At 38.9% G+C, this 18,728-nt stretch overlaps 1 protein-coding gene across 1 annotated transcript in view; it reads left to right on the plus strand.

Moving 5' to 3' along the window:
• Nucleotides 1–18,067, plus strand: part of kiaa1328 (KIAA1328 ortholog) — a 48,186-nt gene extending 30,119 nt beyond the window's left edge. Inside the window, exons 11-12 of the mRNA XM_088911434.1 lie at nt 199–246; nt 16,530–18,067. Of these exons, the coding sequence (XP_088767560.1) occupies nt 199–246; nt 16,530–16,758 (277 nt within the window). The 3' untranslated portion in view covers nt 16,759–18,067. The remainder of the gene's footprint in view (nt 1–198; nt 247–16,529) is intronic.
• The last annotated feature ends 661 nt before the right edge of the window (nt 18,068–18,728 follow it).

Here is an 18,728-nt window from a genome sequence, read left to right on the forward strand (position 1 = left end):
TTATAAATGTAGAAACCGTAATTGAAAACACCTGGCAAGCAGTTTCATTTCTCCTTGTACAGGTTTGAAGCTATTTGGTTGGTTTTTACACTGTCTGTATTCTGATGTCAAATCACATCAGATACTTAACATGCATTTATTTCTATTTTATTTCCCCATGCTTCTTTTAACTTCTTTTTGATTTTGCTTTTGTTCCAGGACCGAACAAACCACGTCTGGCCGCCGCACAAACAGAGGGGTACAGAGGTAAGTGTCTCTTTTACACATGGCACGATTTAGTGTGTATAGTTTTCCCCTTCCTGCCCTTCCAGTGATAGATCGATCTAGTGCTACTTATTTTAGATAAATTCTGCTGATTTACCTGGCTCTGTACACTTACAGAAGGGGATACACTACACTGGAGGCGGTCGCACTGCAGGTGTACTGTACAGCAGATCAGATGAAGTGAGATGTTGCTTCACCAGCTGTATTAAGGTGGACCTTTAAAAAGGTCATTCTGTGCAAACCCAGGGCGGAATTTACACAGCATTTCCCAGATAACGGAGTGAGAGTGAAGAGCCCCAAGGTTATGGACGATCGTTTAACCCTAGCGTCTCCTCCAGCACAGTGTCCGTGATCATCGTACAAGGGCATTTCTTTGTGGAAATTCTGGCCCTAAGGGAAGAGTGCTTTCCATTGGTCCATCAGTACTACTTTACACCGCTTTGTCAGAGAGTGCTTAGCAGTAGTGGTGGATGATTTCAATGGGTAAGAGAATGACATATGGGCAGACAGCTAGCATATTGATACAGGCCCCTGGCGAAGGAAGACATGTATCTGGGGAGTCCCAGGCATGTGCTGGGATCAGCCTGCTGTTCACTCTTAGCAAGAACATGTTCCTACAATATGGGCTTAGCTGGACAACTCTTCTTTCTATCCTGGATTTAAGCTGTTGATAAATTAAAAACAAATCTGTTGAAACTCAGGAACTGTCAGGAACTGTATTACATCACAGCCTTCCAGGATTATTTTCTTCAGGTATATGGATCGGGGGAAGGGCTTGAAGTTCCCCTTTTGATCCCCAGGAGTCAGTGCTGTGAATAAGAGTGCTTTAACTAGTGTTGCATTTCTTTTCAGAATGCATTCATTGCTGAGTTTTTCTTTTGGCGTACACGGTGCTGTCACAGGGGTTAGAGTAGTACACTTATAATGGTAGTATTTACATACCGGCACAGGCAAGAGGCTGCTCCTTACACTTTGCTTTGGTTCCCTCCAAACACTTCATGATTTATTCATTAAAGGATTATTTTTACACCGAGAAGTTTGTATAATGCCGTGTTTGTGAGACAGAAGCCCCTGAGGTAGTCTGTTGTATTGTAATGTGCTGCTCTGGAGAATTTTCATTAAACTGCAACAAGTTCTCCAACAAGAAGCCGTTTCTGTTTTGTGCTTTTGGTTTGTAGATGAGCGTGAAGAATCCCCCCCCCGCACACCCCATGGCTTACCTTGAACAGCAACACAAAGGCAAAGAGAAGCAGCGCTCTCCTGTGCTGTGGAGTGATTAAATTACTTTTCTTTCAGAAAGTACAACCGTCTTAAAAAAAAAAGAACTGTTGTAGTGCGTGCAGAATTTACTTTTCAGACAGATTTCATATGAAAAAATATAAAGAGAGTTAGAAAAGAGATGTGTAAAAAAGCCGTTTAGCTCATCTGGCCAGTTGGGTTGCTGGTGGCTAAAGAAAGAGGTTAGAGAGGAGGTTAAGAGGCTACATTTAGAACTGAACACAGATGCCGATGTCTGAATAAAGATCGCTTTAGTTGGTGTCAAGTGTCATGCAGTGTCTTGCCTGCATAGCCATGAAAACAGCACATTTGTAGTGGTGTCTGTATTGTGTGTGGTGGAAGGCCCTGATTCATATAGGTGTGATGATCCAAACTTTGTTAAAATTAGACTGCAAAATTCAGAATATTTTGAAAATAGTCAATGTACTATGGAACAACTAAAGGTTAATTCCATGCTGAAACGCTCCGCAGCCGAAACATTGTTTTTCTTCTCTTTTCAGCTGGCAATAAACCTTTACTTGTTCCTTAGCAGCCTGCGCATGCTGACGCAGCTCCCTACTTGAACTACGTCAGTGTACTAGGTCCAGCAATCCCAAACTCTCTACACCACCATCTCAGCACTGGAGCCTTGCATTTTGTAACTAAAAGGCATCTTCATCAGTAAGATCAAGACCTTTCTTTGCTTCAAAAGAGCAAGGCTATTCAGCAGAGAAAATAGAAATCACAAACATAGCAGGACATCCCTTTTCAAACTCTCAGATTCCATATGAACATTTTTGATGTTTGATGTTTTTTCTGTAGTAACAGCAAAGAATATGGAAAGTGCATCTTCAAATTTCAAGATTCCTTTGAAATACACATCTTGTCAAGCAAATCTGTGACTCTGTGTGTGTTCTGCATCTTCCACAGTGTTCTTGCTGCAAAAATTTGAGGGAGGTTAAATGATCAGTAATACTTAACCACCTGGAAAAGCTGCCCCTGACATAGATGATGTATTGTTAATAAATTCTAATGGCTTGCTTGCTTTCATGATGTTTTGCTTTGAAAGAAAATTAATTCATTTTTAATTGCATAGTACCTTACTATCATGTGCTCCCTTCTTTATGGCTAAAATTATTTTTGTACTTTCAGTACTTTAGCACAGTACTCTACTGAAGAAGCGAACATCTTTTTGCAACAACACATTGTTCTTTTGGACTTAAAAGTTCTATAAATGTGCTCTGCAAAGACCATGTTGTAAGCTTCAATTTGATTGTATATAGTTCGCTAATCACATCACATTCATTGTCTTTCTCAATTCACCAGATGCCTTAACCACACAAGACAGGTTGTTGAGTGATGCATTGAAGAGTATTTAATGAAGGGTGTACTGTTGCCAAATAAGAAGCAAAGCCTTTCTTTCCCTGTCCCGAAGGGAGTTCTGTAACAAACAGGTTTACTGTCTGCAGATCTAAACTGTTATGAGCCTTTTGCAAAAATGATCTTTTCTGTGGTGCAAGATTACACCAAAAAATCAAATGATGATAAATGTGTTGTAGGTTGCACGTTACTGCAAAAGTCATGAGCTGAAGATCCCATAGACAAGTCTTGAGTGTAATAATGTGAATGGCGCTCTGGAATGTGACTGTTGTGTACTTAGATGGGAGTTGAATTTCTGAGCTTTTAAGTAAGTTTTGTGGAAATATTTTGACCTTTAGGTGCTGATTGAGGTGTGTTACTTTTGCAGTGCAATTCAGACTGTGGGTGTTGATCTTCATAAGGAAAAAATCAGACTATCAAATGCTAAATTCCCAATTTATGTACATTTCTTGGAATTTCAAGCAAGGGCAAACTATCAGTCCTATTAGGATTAAACAGAGCTGACTTCTCAAAGCATAGCTGTCTGAGGCAAGAAAAGGGCAGTTAAATGCTGCGCTGGAGTTTTACTGTGAATTTGATCAGGAAAGGGTGGACTACAGTACGAAATGACAGTTTAGAGGGAATGATCAGGCTTCAGCTTCTGATCTAATAATAATTGACTGCTATTTAAGTGCTTTGGAAAAACAAGTCTCATTGCCAAAGCCTTTATTATTTATTTTGAGAACGAGAGAAAAGGAAGGGGCTACCATCCACGCAGGTCTCCATTATTGCTGTGCTTAAGAGGATTGGTTTTGTTCTCATCTTAACATTCATAGCCTTTTACCTAATTCTTGAAGACTTCAATAACAAATAGTACAGCAAAACATTGAAAATTTGAAAATTTCATAAATAATATTACAGCACAGTTAGCTTATGTCTATGTGTAATGTATTGGATGACAAAAATCTTACTCATTTAACAGAAAATATATTAAAATGGTTAAATACAGGTCACAGTATAGCTCTTAGGTTCAGTATTTGCTGGAAGTAGAATTATAGAATGCACAAAGGCTGTAAGTTTCATCTGAGGCTTTGTACATTTCTGCATATGGTACAGCATACCTTTCTGTACCTCCTTAGTGTCGGTATCTTTACTGTTCTCTCTGCAGTGTTCTCCATCGGGCATGATTTCTATACTATTGAAAAGGGGGGGATAAGACTTGCACCTTTCCAAACCAGCTCCATGAGCTGCCATTGTGTCATGGAGATATTAGTCTGCACTTTCCTAGCAAGTACTTGAGGCCATCAACAGTAAATTAATGTATTCCTGCATTTACTAAGTGGATGTATAGTCTGTTTTGGTCCTTAGAATTACCGAAATACAGTGTTCAGTATAAAAAATAAAAATATGCGCTGTTATATCAGGAGAATTTTGGTATTTTCCCTCATGAGTTTTCTGCACTGAAATGCAAAATTAAAGGAGAAATCGGAATCATTTTAAAATTAGGGCTGTGGCTATCTGCAGGTTAAAATTGAGGTCCCAGAAGAGTCCATGGCTGTATGGTTCCTTTATTGTATTTTTAGAAGTCAGCGCAAATCAGTAACATAATGGTCCCCAAAAAGAGAATATGTCTCCTGTTGAGTTCTGACTGCATTGGTCAGTGGTCTCGGAATACAAAATAATTTAATTCAGGCACCCAGCATGATTAAGGTGATTGTAGAAAACCTGTAAAGTATGCTCCTAAAAAGGAAGGTGGTGAAATGTTGTGTGACCTAATGAAGGAGTTGCTGGCAGAAGGGGTATCATACTGGATCTTAAGGTGCTGTCAGTCTCTTTGTGAATAGTACAGGCTGTACAAGTAATGCCTCCTGTTTAGCCTGATGTTCAGCACGTATGTAATGACATTCCAAGATCTTTCCCTTTTTGAGTCTCGCTTAGCGAAGTGTGATTGCATTCCCCTTTCTGCCTCAGGGGTACTAGTGGGGTCTGTGAACGACCTGCCTATGTTTCAGTTAATGAACAGTGTTTATGTGCTTGCTGTGTGAAGTCAGTGTTATTGCAGACTCTCAATGCATGTGCAGTATTTGGTTCTGACAAAACGGGCTGCCAGAGAATTGCTGAGTACTTGCTGTGTGCCAAACACTTGTTGAATTAACTATGAGTAATGCGTGAGGTGAAGGTTGTTTTGGTTCTTTTACTTTATATTATTCCTGTAATAGAAAAAAGTGTATTATCATCACAGCTGTACGAGATGAACTGAAGCTGCTGCTTTTTGTTAAGTCTTTCAGTGCTGAGAGTTTTTCATGCTTAAATTTTCAGTTTTAAGCTTTCCTGGGAAGAGAAAGCTATCTAAGACTGTCTTTGTCTTTTCTTTCACAGTGTGTTGCAGTTATCTTGCAAGACACTGCTTCTGATTTTTGGCCCTTGTTGAAGGGTTCTAGAGGGAGGATCCCTTTTCTGTTCTAAGCTCTTTGCTGTGGGGGTTTCGGCCTTTTCTTTTTTTTAATGAATGAAAATCTGCAAAGCAAATAAATAGTAAGCTATTGTATTCCTTCTCCAACAGTCTGCTTTATCTTTTGCTATTAATGGTTTTATAAAATTAAAGACTCGCCTTCTTTCTAAAAGAAGGTCGATTCAGGTCAGTTCGTTTTAACCATGCAAAAATGGTTTTAATATCGTGATAATGCAGTACCTTGCATTTGTTCTTTTTCCACATTGTTGTTGTGGAATTGCACTTCTTTCGTGTAAAAAGAGATGATTATTACATGATAATCTTACAATAGCAGGACTGTATTACCTTATAATGGAGACAGTTAAACAGTTTTGCAAGAATGATATTCACTGAGATTCATTGCTTTGCTGCCCCAGTGTTTATTAGCAGTTTAATCACTATGTAGGCTTCCACACTTAGACTGTGTATTGTGTTCACTTGTTATATATTGGAAACAGCTGCTTCCATGACTTGCTTGAATGTAGTCCATTGCTGCAGCGCAAATTCATTTTGACTATGTGGGACCTCTTTTTGAAATACTGTAAGAAGGGTCTAGGTGACTATTCTCAAGGTTTTGAGTAAGGATGATTCCATGGTTAAATTCAACGTTTTAAACAAAAAAGAAATGCTTTAACAACAACAAAAAAACCTGTAGCCTACAAGGTGTTGGATTTAAATATGCAAATATCTTCTAAGTTTTATTTAATAAGATTTTCTTGTATATCTCACTGTAGGCAAGCTGAGTTCCATTAGCTTAGGTGGCAGAATCCAGCAGTAGTTTTAATTGAATTTAGTTCTTTATTAATGACATGGGAATGTGAATTTCTATTGAAATAATGAAAAAAGGAGGATGAATCAGTAAAACCATGTGAACTGTGTGAAAAAAGTTAATTAAATTTTCCCTTTAAGTAAAAAGGTAATTAATCTGACAGCATGTTTTAATTTAGTGTATTTTTCATGTTTTATGCTTCAATATGAAATATTTTAACATTTAAAATATCTTGCAGAAAAGAACATTTTGTGAAAGTGTTTCATTTGATTTAAAATGTGAGGGGTTTGAATGTACTTAGAGTAAATTTGTGAAATATAAAAATCAGAGTGTATATGGAAATTACATTACTTTGCTGTGAGGTTAATAGATAATTAATAGTTAATATATAAATGTTATTACCTATGCAGAACTTCTAAAAGCATACATTTCTTAATATTTCCATTATGAAACAATTACTTTTTTCCAGGCACAGTGTCTGAGCATTTGTCTTCACGATTGGTATTATTTTCAGTGTTATACTTTAAATACAAAACTTTGTCCTTTTTGAAATCCTGGTTACTGCTTGTTGCTTTAAAAACCTCTAAAAATTCAAACAAAAACGTTCATACTTACAAGATGCCACAGAAGTACAAGCCATTGTGACAAAAAAAAGGATCTTCTGAAAATGCCATACTATTGTTGCATGAATATCAAGCACCAGTAAAAGTTATTCTGTGCATGATAAATATTTTATTTTAGTTACCATTTTCAGCCTGTATTGCATTATTTATCTGGAATCTGATTTGCTGAAATCAATGGAGCGTGTCTAAAGGTTTCCCTTTAAGAATGCTTACCTGCTTTATTTTGTGTTCTTGTATGATAAATACATATTGATGTGATGTCTGGGTTACTGATCTGTATATACTGTATAACTGTTACATGAAGTATTTCTCAACTGAAACAGAAAAATGTTACCTGAACAGAAACATCAAGAAAACGAGGGAAAGAACTGTTTCCATGAAACTGAATTCCCTTTTGTCTTGAATTACCTGCCCTGCGGTAGGCTGAGGTGGGTGGTGATACAGAAGGATAAAACTGAAGCAGACATCATTTTGGTTAATTGAGTAGCTCCCTAATTTGTTGCTGTATTGCAGAAACAACAGTTTGTCGTTCATACTTGCAGTGAATCTCTGACCGAATGCAAAAGCAACAGTGGTAGTTTTTTACATCTGTTTTCTGTTTTTTTTTCCCAAATGCAATTTAATTTGACTTAGCCTTCAGAGTGGCAGTGTTTCTGTTCTGCTTCCTTGATGTTTCTTTTTATACATTCTGCAGCAGACCTGGCACTCGGTTCTGCTGCTTGTGGGTAGTGCTTACCACACTGAAAATGGAAGCGCACCAGGAGGAATGTTACTTCCAGAAAGAATAGCGTGTGGTCCGTAGTATCGGTGTAGTTAAAAAAAAAAATAGTCCGTTGCTCAAAAAATGAACAATCCTGAGACTCGGAATTACAATGATTTATTTTCCATTCAGACTTATTCTAAATGTCAATCGTGTATTGAGCCTTTAAAATATTTTATGCTAAGTCATTAAATCATTCAAACAAATCTTCTTAAAACATCAGTTGAAAGATAAAATCTACTGACATTTGACACATGTTCCTTGTGTCTTACTGCACTTTGTATGGTTGTGTGTGCAATGTCACCACACTATGGTAAATGTGAGTTGTGCGTATTAATAGAATTATTTATATTGCTAACCAAAATGTGTTGTTCTTTTAGAAACCAATAATACAGTATTATAACAATAAAACATTTGTTCTAATTGTATGACGGTAGACGTATGTAACATACAGCACCTGTATTGAGCTGCTTGTCATTTGCAGTATTCATCATTTCAATGAAAATTAGTAAATTAGGTAGAAGTTTGATTTAATTCATTTTCCCATAGCATTGAACATGAAATTGAAAAAAAAATAGTTATCAGAAAAGCAATCTCGTGGGAATTAACATATTTTAAAAGATTTGCGTCCTATTTCAGGGATGTCTTTCTAAATTGAATGGTTTGAAGGACAGATTTCAATTTCAGTTAAATTAAATTCACCTTTGTCATTATACTTACACAGGTGCATAGTTTAATGAAAAGTGTTTCTCATTAGTCTCTCAGGTGCAGCATATATACAGTATAGAACAGCAGACAAAACTAGACAGTAATACAATAACAGTGTAAACAACAATATGGTACCAGTGCGACACTACCCATATCTGTTAAAAACTATGCAAAGGTACACAAAACAGCAAACAGTGTAAAATAGTACGACGATTATCAAATAGTACAACTACAATCAAGTACAGTCTTAAGTTCAAGTTTGGCTCACGAATTCCGCAATACTACTCCAACTTTGTTTCTAAGTGATGACTGAACTACCATTGCTATGAGCATCTTTTCCTGTTTAGATTGTGTGAAAAATCTTTCCAGATGATTTACAGTCCACTCCACTGTATGTAAGGAAGTGCATTTTTAAGTCCTCTGTGTGCTGTTTTATTTTTCAGTGTTTGGATGTGTGACTGATTCTTCAATTTTACAGCAGTGGATCTTGGATTATCTAAACATTTGTATACATTTATTTGTTTATATATAGTGAGCCACAAAATAAACTACTAAAAACTGCAAAAAATTCACAGTTATTAGGAAAAAGACCATCCTTTATGTAGGTGGTCTACTAACATTAATTTATGGGCATCACAGGCATTTTTGTTATGCTTATGCACATGACAGAGTAGATAAACAAGAGGCCTACTTTAAAAGTCACAGGCTATTTGCGCGTGGCTCCACTGAGGGATGTCCTACAAGCTATACTTCTGGAATACATGCTTTGCACCCGGTTGCAGAGCTCTGTGGGGTTATGTCCCATTCCTCTTGTTGATGATGTGGACGTGCATGTACCTGTTCAGTGGTCTGTAAGCCCTTTATTGCGCAAGAAAACTGTTATACATGCAGCTTGAGGACGCGTGTTCTACTGGAATGTCATTATATCAGGATTGGTCTGCGGGAAGAACACGCAGTGAGATGTCCGATGATTTGACAATGTCAGTGTAGCACCTTGCAGTCATTTGCTATCAGTCACTACGTGTGATGAAACATCCTGCTCGGACGATGACATTTAGCCCTGCCCATTGATTTGTCAGTTTTGCACAACAGTTAACATGTTGCTGTACATGTCTGTGTCACACTCGCTGACATCCATTGGGGTGGACTCTACAAAATTTTGATTCTGCAGACTTGGCTAGTCTACTAAATATACCATAATCTAGATCATTATCAATATAGGAAGAATGGTGGACCTAGTACAGATCCCTGTGGTACTCCATCACCCCAATATGAACATTCTTAATTTAAACACACACCTCGCATCTTCGGGGGATAGTGGAACTGAAATCTTTTAGCATATCCTTATGTTTCCCATTAGATATTTCAAATCTACCATCACATTTCTCTTCCCTTTACTGACTTCAAGTATACAGTCAGAAGAAAAAGTGGAAAAGTAGGAGGGAGTGCCGATCTTTAATTCATGTGTCGATGGGGAACAGATATTCGATTTGAATTGCAGTGAAGAAAGCAAGTCCCCAATGTGATTATCCATAAAAGTATTCTGGAGTTATAAAATCTTTTTCCTGTGACTAAGATAAGGTACACCTATTTCAAAAATGCTAATGCACAAACAAGCAGATGGTCCTGCTCGGCACACTTTGTTTCAGTCTCCCAGTAGAGCCGAGTGGCGCGCCCTATAACTGGGAGCTGGGGTTTTCTCATTTAGACAGTGAATGCAAATGAAGTCCACAGAATTTAGTGTACAGAAGTTTCAGATGTACAGGCATTTGCTGCACATTTGCTTTTTAAAGCTATTTTATCTGTTGATTCTTTAGTCTTATTTGTAACATGTTTTACGATGGTCACCTAGGGACTGTTTCTTTAATACTGGCTTCTTCCTTAAGAAAGGGCTATATTGGAGGGTTCCTGTGTAAATCAGTATGTTTATAAAGTAACATTAGTCGGGTTTTTTTTTACCAGGGGAGATTATTTCTTCGGATTTTGCTGTGCTGTATGCATTGAAGCGAGTTTGCCCTTTGCATCTTGATTCTGGTAAATTTCAGGTGAATTAAGTGCTTTTAAATCTTTCCCGTTTTTTAATTCACCACTTTCAACACTTCTGTTAGCATACCTAAACTCAGAGGAAATGTTATAAATTCCTCTTTATGTCCGAGAAAGCACCAGGCTTGGTTGAGTGACTGGGATGCGGCTGAGCACACTGTTTTTCAGTCTTTACAGTCGGCTGGCCACCTGTTCGGTCATAGGTACTAGGTCAGCTCGAGGCTGGAGTCTTGGCTGGAATCGAGGGGTTTATAAGGCTTCTGTTGTGCTTTCTCGTGGTTGAAGTTGAGCAGTGCTTGATTAAAACATTTAAAGGAACTTCAGACATTCTCTCTATGTGACTAAATAGATAGCACTTTCTTCAACAGGAGTGCAGATGCATCTTTTTAACATTTTAAATCTCTCCTAAAAACGCTTTCCATGGAACGGGCTGCTTATAATTAGAGACCTTTCCACTTCATTGGTTTTAATAGGGGCTGTTTATATCTCGGAGCTCTAAGGTCTGTTGGCTGGAGGTATTGATTAGATTGAAATTGACATGCGGGGTATATATTTACTCTTATAGGATTTTTATATTACCATTTTGGTTTTTAATGAGCAGACCATTCAAGTGTGACATCAATCATTAATGGTTGAGAAAACTGAAAGAGAAAACTTTGTTTACTGTGAGTTTTCTTCTCTGTGAAGTACAGATGATGATGATGATGCTGTAAAGTCTTTATGTAATCTGATTTTTGTGTGTTTCAGAGGTTTGAATAAAACCTGTGTAACAAATGAAAATAAACTATCAAAAAAGTAATGTAGTGGGGAAGGCACTACGTTATAGTGGGTATAGAAAGTCACAATCCCCTTTCAAAATTTGTACCTTTTGTTGTATGACACTCTGAAAATTAAAACAAATTGAATTAGGCTTGTTCCATTTTTATTTACACACAGTAATCCACATTAGCCAAGTGAAAATAAAATTCTAAAACATTCTGAAAATTAATACTACAACAGTAAAATACCTTATTTGGATAAGTGAACACCCCCCTTACAACTGCATTTGTAAACCTGCTCAGGTGTAACCAATCACCTTACAGATCACGCAACAAACTAATTGGCTCCCACCTGTGATCAACTGTGGTGATTTTGATTAGTTCAGAATCAAAGCAGCTGTTTCTAGAGGATTCAACTGCTTGGAAGTGCTTTTCAAAGCAAATAATCCACTATGGGTGGAAAGGTGCCTTTAAAAGAACTTTGAGATAAAGTTGTGGAAAGGCACAAGTCAGGAGATGGGTATAAAAAGAGATCAAAGGCTTTACGTATCCCATGGAGCACAGCCAAGACCATCAATAGGAAGTGGAAGGCGTATGGCACCACTCAGAACTTCCCTAGATCAGGACAACCCTTCATACTGGATGACCGAGCAAGAAGGAGACTGACCAGAGAGGCTGCCAAGAGCTACAGGTCTTTATGCAAAGACTGGTCATTGTGCCTGTATGGGAGGGTGGCAAGAAAAAAGCCACATCAAGTCTCGTTAATGTTTTGCTAAAAAGCACCCTAAAGATTCTGTGGCCAAGTGGCAAAACTGCTGTGGTCAGATGAGACCAAAATCGAACTTCTTGGCCGGAATGCAAAACGGTACGTCTGGCGAAAACCCAATACATCTTACCATCCACAGAACACCATTCCTACTGTAAAGCATTGTGGTGGCAGCATCCTGTTGTGGAGTTGTAGAAGGGAAGATGGATGGTGCAAAATACAAGCAAATTCTTGAAGAAAACCTGCAGCCCTCAGCCAGAAAGTTGAAAATGGGAAGATGGTTCACCTTTCAACATGGCAGTGACTCAAAGCACACCGCCAAAGCAACCGTACAGTGGCTGAAGGACAAGAAGGCAAATGTCCTTGAGTGGCCTAGTCAGAGCCCCGACCTCAATCCCATCGAAAATCTTTGGAATGGCTTGAAAAGAGCAGTCCATCAACGGTCACCACGCAGCTTGACTGAGCTTGAACAATTCTGTAAGGAGGAATGGGCAAGTATTCCTCCCTCTAGGTGTGCAAAGTTGGTAGAGAGGTATCCAAACAGACTCAAGGCTGTAATTCAAGCAAAAGGTGCTTCCACCAAGTATTAACTCAGGGGGGTGTTCTCTTATCCAACCCAGTTATTCTACTTTTTTTTCAGAAATTAAGCTTTCTTTTTGCACTTGGATGTTGCAAGGTACAGTTTGTAAATTAAACTGGAAAGAGTCTAATTCTTCTTCTTTTTGGGCTTTAGGGAAACAAAAGGTGAACATTTTGAAAGGGGGTGGTGACTTACGCACTGTATCATGTAAACATGATCAGACTAAGCGCAGAACACTTTGTTCTACTACTACAAGCAGTGCACTTTGCTACTAGAAACCAAACAAACTATAAAGGCCAAATGGTCTCTTCTCGTTTGCAAGATTCGTTCTTCTGTTCTATGCATATTTATTTTCTGCCAACAGGGGACTGTAGTTACTGACAAGCAGTCTCGTTCAATAATCTCTCTCACACCTTAATATAGTGAGCACAGGTGATGAGATAGCAGGAGATGGGGGTTAATGATTGATGTGAAGTTAAGTAGTTTGTAATAAGATTCTCATTACTAACGTATCTAGCTGAAGGCAGGAAGCAGATTGTAGCATGAGCAGCATTAAAATGCTTCATAAACAGCTGGGGATCAAGATTGTCTCCTGTAGCCATGAGGTTATAGATTTAGACTGAGCCTGGAAGTAGTGTGCCATATTTTTCTTTGACATTTTGTCATTTGATCAGCATCTGTTAGGCTGAGTGATGGGTGAACTGTATATTTGTTTGACTGTAAGCACCAATACTTAACAAAGCTTCTGAATTTTTTTTTTCTTTCAGCTAAGAGATTCATGTCTGTAAGTCACCTGTGAAACAGAAGAGATTAGCTCACGCGGCCACTCCTTCTCACTGCAGCCTTTTTGAAAAGCAGTCCTATGAAGCTGAGATTTTATCCAGTGGGGCAATTACACAGAGTTCAAGTGTTTTCTGGCAGAGGCTAAGACTTGCTTCCTGTTTCACACAAATGCCAAACACCAAGTATTACACTAGTGGCAGTCATGGGCATCGGAGGCAGTAATCTGTGGCTTGTGCCTGTTCCAAGGTGATCGTCCTAGGTTTAAGAGACCCAAGGGGCAAGAGATGCGTTCCACAACAACGTGGGTCTGCATCCAGTTGCGTTGCTCTGGATTCAATATCAGTGCTGGGTGTGCTTTGCTTGCCTTTCTCAATGGGGGCTGACAGCTCATGTGGCCATCCGTCTCGGAGCTTTCTCGCCCCAGTGCCTCCGTCTGGCCCCTCCCCTGTCATCAGCCCGAGCGCTCATTCCGAACATATGAGAGATGTGGAATTGAGATGGGGCCTAAGTGATATTAATGTTCCACGGCCACTGCTGTTGAACCTTGAAAAAGCAATAAAGCCCGGCGAGCCTTTCGATAAATATTACACTGCGAGGCCATTAACATTCTGACGCAGTCCTTCTCCCCCCCCCCCACTACTCCCACCACACCACCACCCTTGCTTATTATAGATTGTAACCGGCGGTATAAAATACATTATTCATATTCAACGTGTCACCCGGTGATGGATTGCTGTTTGAGAGGCTGTCCGCTAAATAAATCAACAAATGAAAATGCAAATTCTCACATTTCAGCGCAGCCTCACCAGGGCCTCAAACACAGAATGAAAGCCCCTAACAGATATTGACAGGCGCAAGGAGAGCAAATGAATAAGACAGATTAACTTAGAGACCCCAGTTTTCTGCGTTTCTCCCCTCTGACGGTGCTGCTTGTCTCTCGATGCCTTGCGTACTACAGTAACTTGCTTACATTAGCACCTTGAGTATCTTTTGGATTTTCGGTGGCACGAGGATGCCAGGTGTTCATTCTGGAAGATACCCGTTTTTAGTTTTGCTTTTTAAAGTAGTTTTTGTGGTTCACAATTTATAGTTGCTGAACTTACACACATGATGTGATGTCTAATATAATAACACGTGCATAAGAAATCTCAGAAGAAGCAAGGCAAGTAGATAAATGGGACCATCTTCTGTTGAATCATTTTATTAAAACTTCTTGTATTGGAAAACAACCACCTGCTGTAATGAAAGCTGCTTGATTCATACCAACATGTTGAGCCACAATTGACTGCTGAAGGCAAAGCTCTGAATTCTTCCCCTCTTGGAAAGCTACTTGTCTTTTTTTAGGAATGTGACCTAGTTCAAGAGCTTTTATTGTAAACTGAGTACTGATACTGAAACTCTTTACCTAGCTTCTTCTGTGTGAGTCTTTAAGTCTGCATGTCCACTCTGTTGCCAGTGCGTTCCTGACTCAACAGGCCTATTTACAGTAAGCTTGTGTGCTCTTCATGGTGATGGAGCTCTGTTGTCTGGTACCGAACTTGAAAACGTCCCTCTGTACTTTCAAAAAGTTTGCAGTGCTATATGGATAAGTTAATTTACGTTTCCAGTTTTTTAAAATATGAAAAGTTATTATTACAATAATTTGTGACATTAGTTTAACCATCTTGGATCTGGTAAGTATATATGACCAAACCATGTGCAATTTGATTAGTCAGTGATCTCCAGAAATTAATATAATTTATTATTACAGGTTATTATGAGTCCTTGTTTTGGGTTTAAAGGACAGTTCTGTAGTCCCTCTCACCTGTTCCAAAGAGAGACAGATTTATGCTCTTTTAAATGAATAGAGAATTATTTTAGCATGTGTGTACTGCTTAAATCCTTCTTTATTTCTGCCCAAAGTTCTTTATGATGCACTACATCTTACCTATATTAGGTACCTATATTAGGACCATTGCTATTCCGAATTTGTCCAGTGCCAGAATCATGATTTTGATTCTGGTGTTATTGAACTAGTCAAGCTTGCACAGGATGCCAAAATAAGGGGTACTAGTAAATGCAATAAAAGCAGCCAATCCCAGCAGTGTATAAATTCAACCGAACGGGTCAGTTCTGATGGTGTTTAATCCAGCCTACACAACCTCTTGACAATGTTGGAAAGCAATAAATAGGCAAACATTGTTAGGAGGATATGTAACTAAAAGCATAGAAGTTCAGGTGGGTAGCTGCGTCAGCATGCATAGGCTGCAAAGGAACAAGTAATAGGTTTATTCCATGCTGAAAAAAAGAAGAGAGAAAACAACGTTTCGGCCGTGGAGGCTCCACGGCCGAAACGTTGTGTTTTCTCTCTTCTTTTTTTTCAGCATGGAATAAACCTATTACTTGTTCCTTAAAAGCATAGAACTTAGTTAAGGGACATTATGTTAAAACTGTACAATGCAGTTGTAAGACCTCATTGAAAATATTGTCATCAGGCAGGCCAGATTTGTACAAAAAATAATTGCTCAAAGACATGTCCTACAGTGAGAGAAGTGAAAAGAACTAAGCCTTTTTAGTCTTATAAACTTCAATACCAATAACTTCAATTTTTTTAAACAAATTAAATATGGAATTCAAGACTTTCTAGAATTTTACATAGTATGTGAAAAGTAGTTTATGGATTTATTTTTCTGCTCTTGCAAAATGGAAAAATGTGTTGGCAAATAGCAAGCAGTTGCTGTCCTTAAAGAGCAGGGCTGCCCTTGGAACTTAAGTCTTCAAAGTCATTAGGCAGACTGTTACACTATGTGGATTTTCTCCTTCCTTGAAATATTGAAGGTTTGGAGAAGATTGCACGCATACTGATCTCTCTGTATTAATGCTCAGAAAGCTGTCTCGCCTGCCATCACATTTACGGTTTCCTCTTTCTGTTGTGTTTCCATTCTCTGTTTCTGTATGCAAATACAGGTCAGGGCAGCCCTGCCTTGCCTGAACTCACCCTGCATGCTTTCTAATTTAATTTCTGAAAGCCTGCGGGAATTGGACAGAGCACATCCATTGCACCTTACTAAATTTATGCTGTTTTAATATCTTTACATTAAATCTATTTGTTGGTCATCTATCAAAATGATAGATATCAAAATACAGACTAGCATGAAGTCACCTGGATTTAATGACCAGCTGCTTCCCCTGACAAAGAGATCAAGGATGTAGAGCACAATCTAAGCAACAGTATCCTCAGTTAACAAGCAGCAAAAGATGCTGATTACCTTGCATGTCTCTGCAGTGATGTGTTTATGAAGAGCTTGATACTGGGAATCTCACAGATTGTCTTCCAAGCATGAAAGCTGGGCAGCAAACTGATTCTCTTTTGTTTTGTTTTTCTAAAGCATTGACTCATCTCTTATTGAGCTCCTGGGTGCTCTGAGTCCGGTTTCCAAACCTGGTCAGCTCAGACATGCTGTCCAACAGAGACCGCACACCACCCCGCAAGTACGCCCATACCTCCTCAGCCCCAGACCTCCACTCTCTCCATGGGACCTCTCTCCTGCACCAGTGGCCCATGATGAGGAGCTGCAGGAGAGCCAGATTCTGGAGGAGATCTTCTTCATCTGCTGACCTGATGACCATAAGCCGGCAGTACCCAGAGACAGTCCCTTCTGCTCGTGTAGAACGAACCAGACACGACAACATGATGCTTTCAAGATCTCGCAAGTTCCCTAAGGAAACAACCTGCTAACGGACATCACTGAAGTCATAGATGGATCATAGTTTGTTCCCCGAAATAAAAATTCCCTGCAGCTGGACTTTTGACTGCCATTACCGGTGAACACTGCAGAGTCAGTCTTTATTGCATGCAACAAACCATATACTACAGGAACTACTCCATTGACGAGTACTCTGGAGCTAATGCTGTTCAGAGTACCTCCCCTGGATGACAAGTTCTTTCTGAGCAGTTTGCAGCAAGTTCCTTTATATATCAACATACAGTAAAAGACTGATTCTGTGCAGAGGTCCCCCCCTCTCTGAAGACAAGTCTCCCTAGATAAGGCTGTGTAAGCAGAACTCAGTGAATATTTCACTCTTATTTGAAGAAACGTTTCTCGTTTATATTGGTGATATTATAGTGGGTTTCTGTACAAGATGTGATGCATATAGCACTGTAGAAAAGCTTTACTGCTGTCATGCCCCAATGCATTCATGTTCACAGTGACTGGATGCACTAAATCTGTACATATACCTCAGCTCCAGAAATGTTTTTGTAGAGATCTGCAGTGTCAAAGATAGCACTTCATAATGGCCATCGCCTGGAAAGGATTTGATACATGTTTAATCCAGCTGTAAATATTTTCTTTTAGTCACCTACTGTAGGCTTTCTAGCGTGGATCTCTGGAGTAGACCTCTATCGCCTGCAGTGTAATGCACCAATAGTGCACCACATTCTCGTGGATGTGTGATAATAAATGACTGTGTCTTGTCTGTGACTGTGCTACAAGGGGCTCTGCAGCAGGTAATATTAACCTCATCGTATACAGTAATTTGGTATTTTCCAGGACAATAAAGAATCAGAACTGTATCCACTCATCTGTTTCCAGCTGAAGCTGGTCAAAATAATTGTAGCGTATAAACGAGCCATTTTTGTGGTTTAGTTTTGAATTTAATTTTATCATTGAGATTTAATCTTGCATCACTCTGTTTTTATTTAAAAAAATGATGTGATCAAATCATGTTGTTTTTTTTAAACATGATTTTTCTGAAGTCAAATGTTTTTTCAAGTGCAAATCACTGTCTTAACCTGCATTTATATGTCAAATATTTATTAAGAAATTTGCTTATAGCATGTTTTTTCCCCCATCAGCATTAATACAAAATAAGCTGAAGTCTTTGTACTGTTTGAAATTTGAATAAACTGATCTTTCAAGAGTCCTGGGACAATGCAGTCTTTGTGCTTAATTCACGGGGCCTTATAGAGGTCTTCCTGAATTGCTGTATCCCTGGCACTCTGAGAACAGTGAGTCATGACCAGATGGCTTTTGTACACAGATAATTACTGTCCCTTTGGTGACTTGCAGTATGCTGTGTGTCTGTTGCGTGCTGGACTAGGCTCTGGCTCCCCCATGACCCTCAATTCACTCAAGCAGTTAGAAAGAGGAAAAAGAGAATATCAACTCTAATAATTCATCGTGCGCACAATATATCTTTGCTTTTTTTAAAAAAGGTGTCGATTTTTCTCCCTTAGGAAGTTCTACCTTCTAGCCTGATCTTATCCAAAATCAGAAACTAAGCTGGGCCTGGTCAGACCAGGGATTGGAAACCTAAGAAATTTAGGTGATTTCTCTTGGCCCCAAGCATTGTAAAACACCTGCCTGAAGGTTGCAGTTGGAAATAGGAATGAAGAGGGTGGAAGGGATCATCAACGATAAGCTGAGCTTTCTTATGAAAAGATTTTTTAAATTTAAGCATGGTTTATATGTTTGATATATTGTCCGTATATTTAAATATAAGCTGTTTCTATGGTCAACCAATTATTTTACTAGCAGTCTTAATTCTGGCCGATTTCCTGTTGTCCTTAATACTAAGGCTTCCAT

This window comes from Atractosteus spatula, chromosome 3, assembly GCF_055471065.1.
Source record: "Atractosteus spatula isolate fAtrSpa1 chromosome 3, fAtrSpa1.hap1, whole genome shotgun sequence".
In the NCBI taxonomy this organism is placed as follows: domain Eukaryota; kingdom Metazoa; phylum Chordata; class Actinopteri; order Semionotiformes; family Lepisosteidae; genus Atractosteus; species Atractosteus spatula.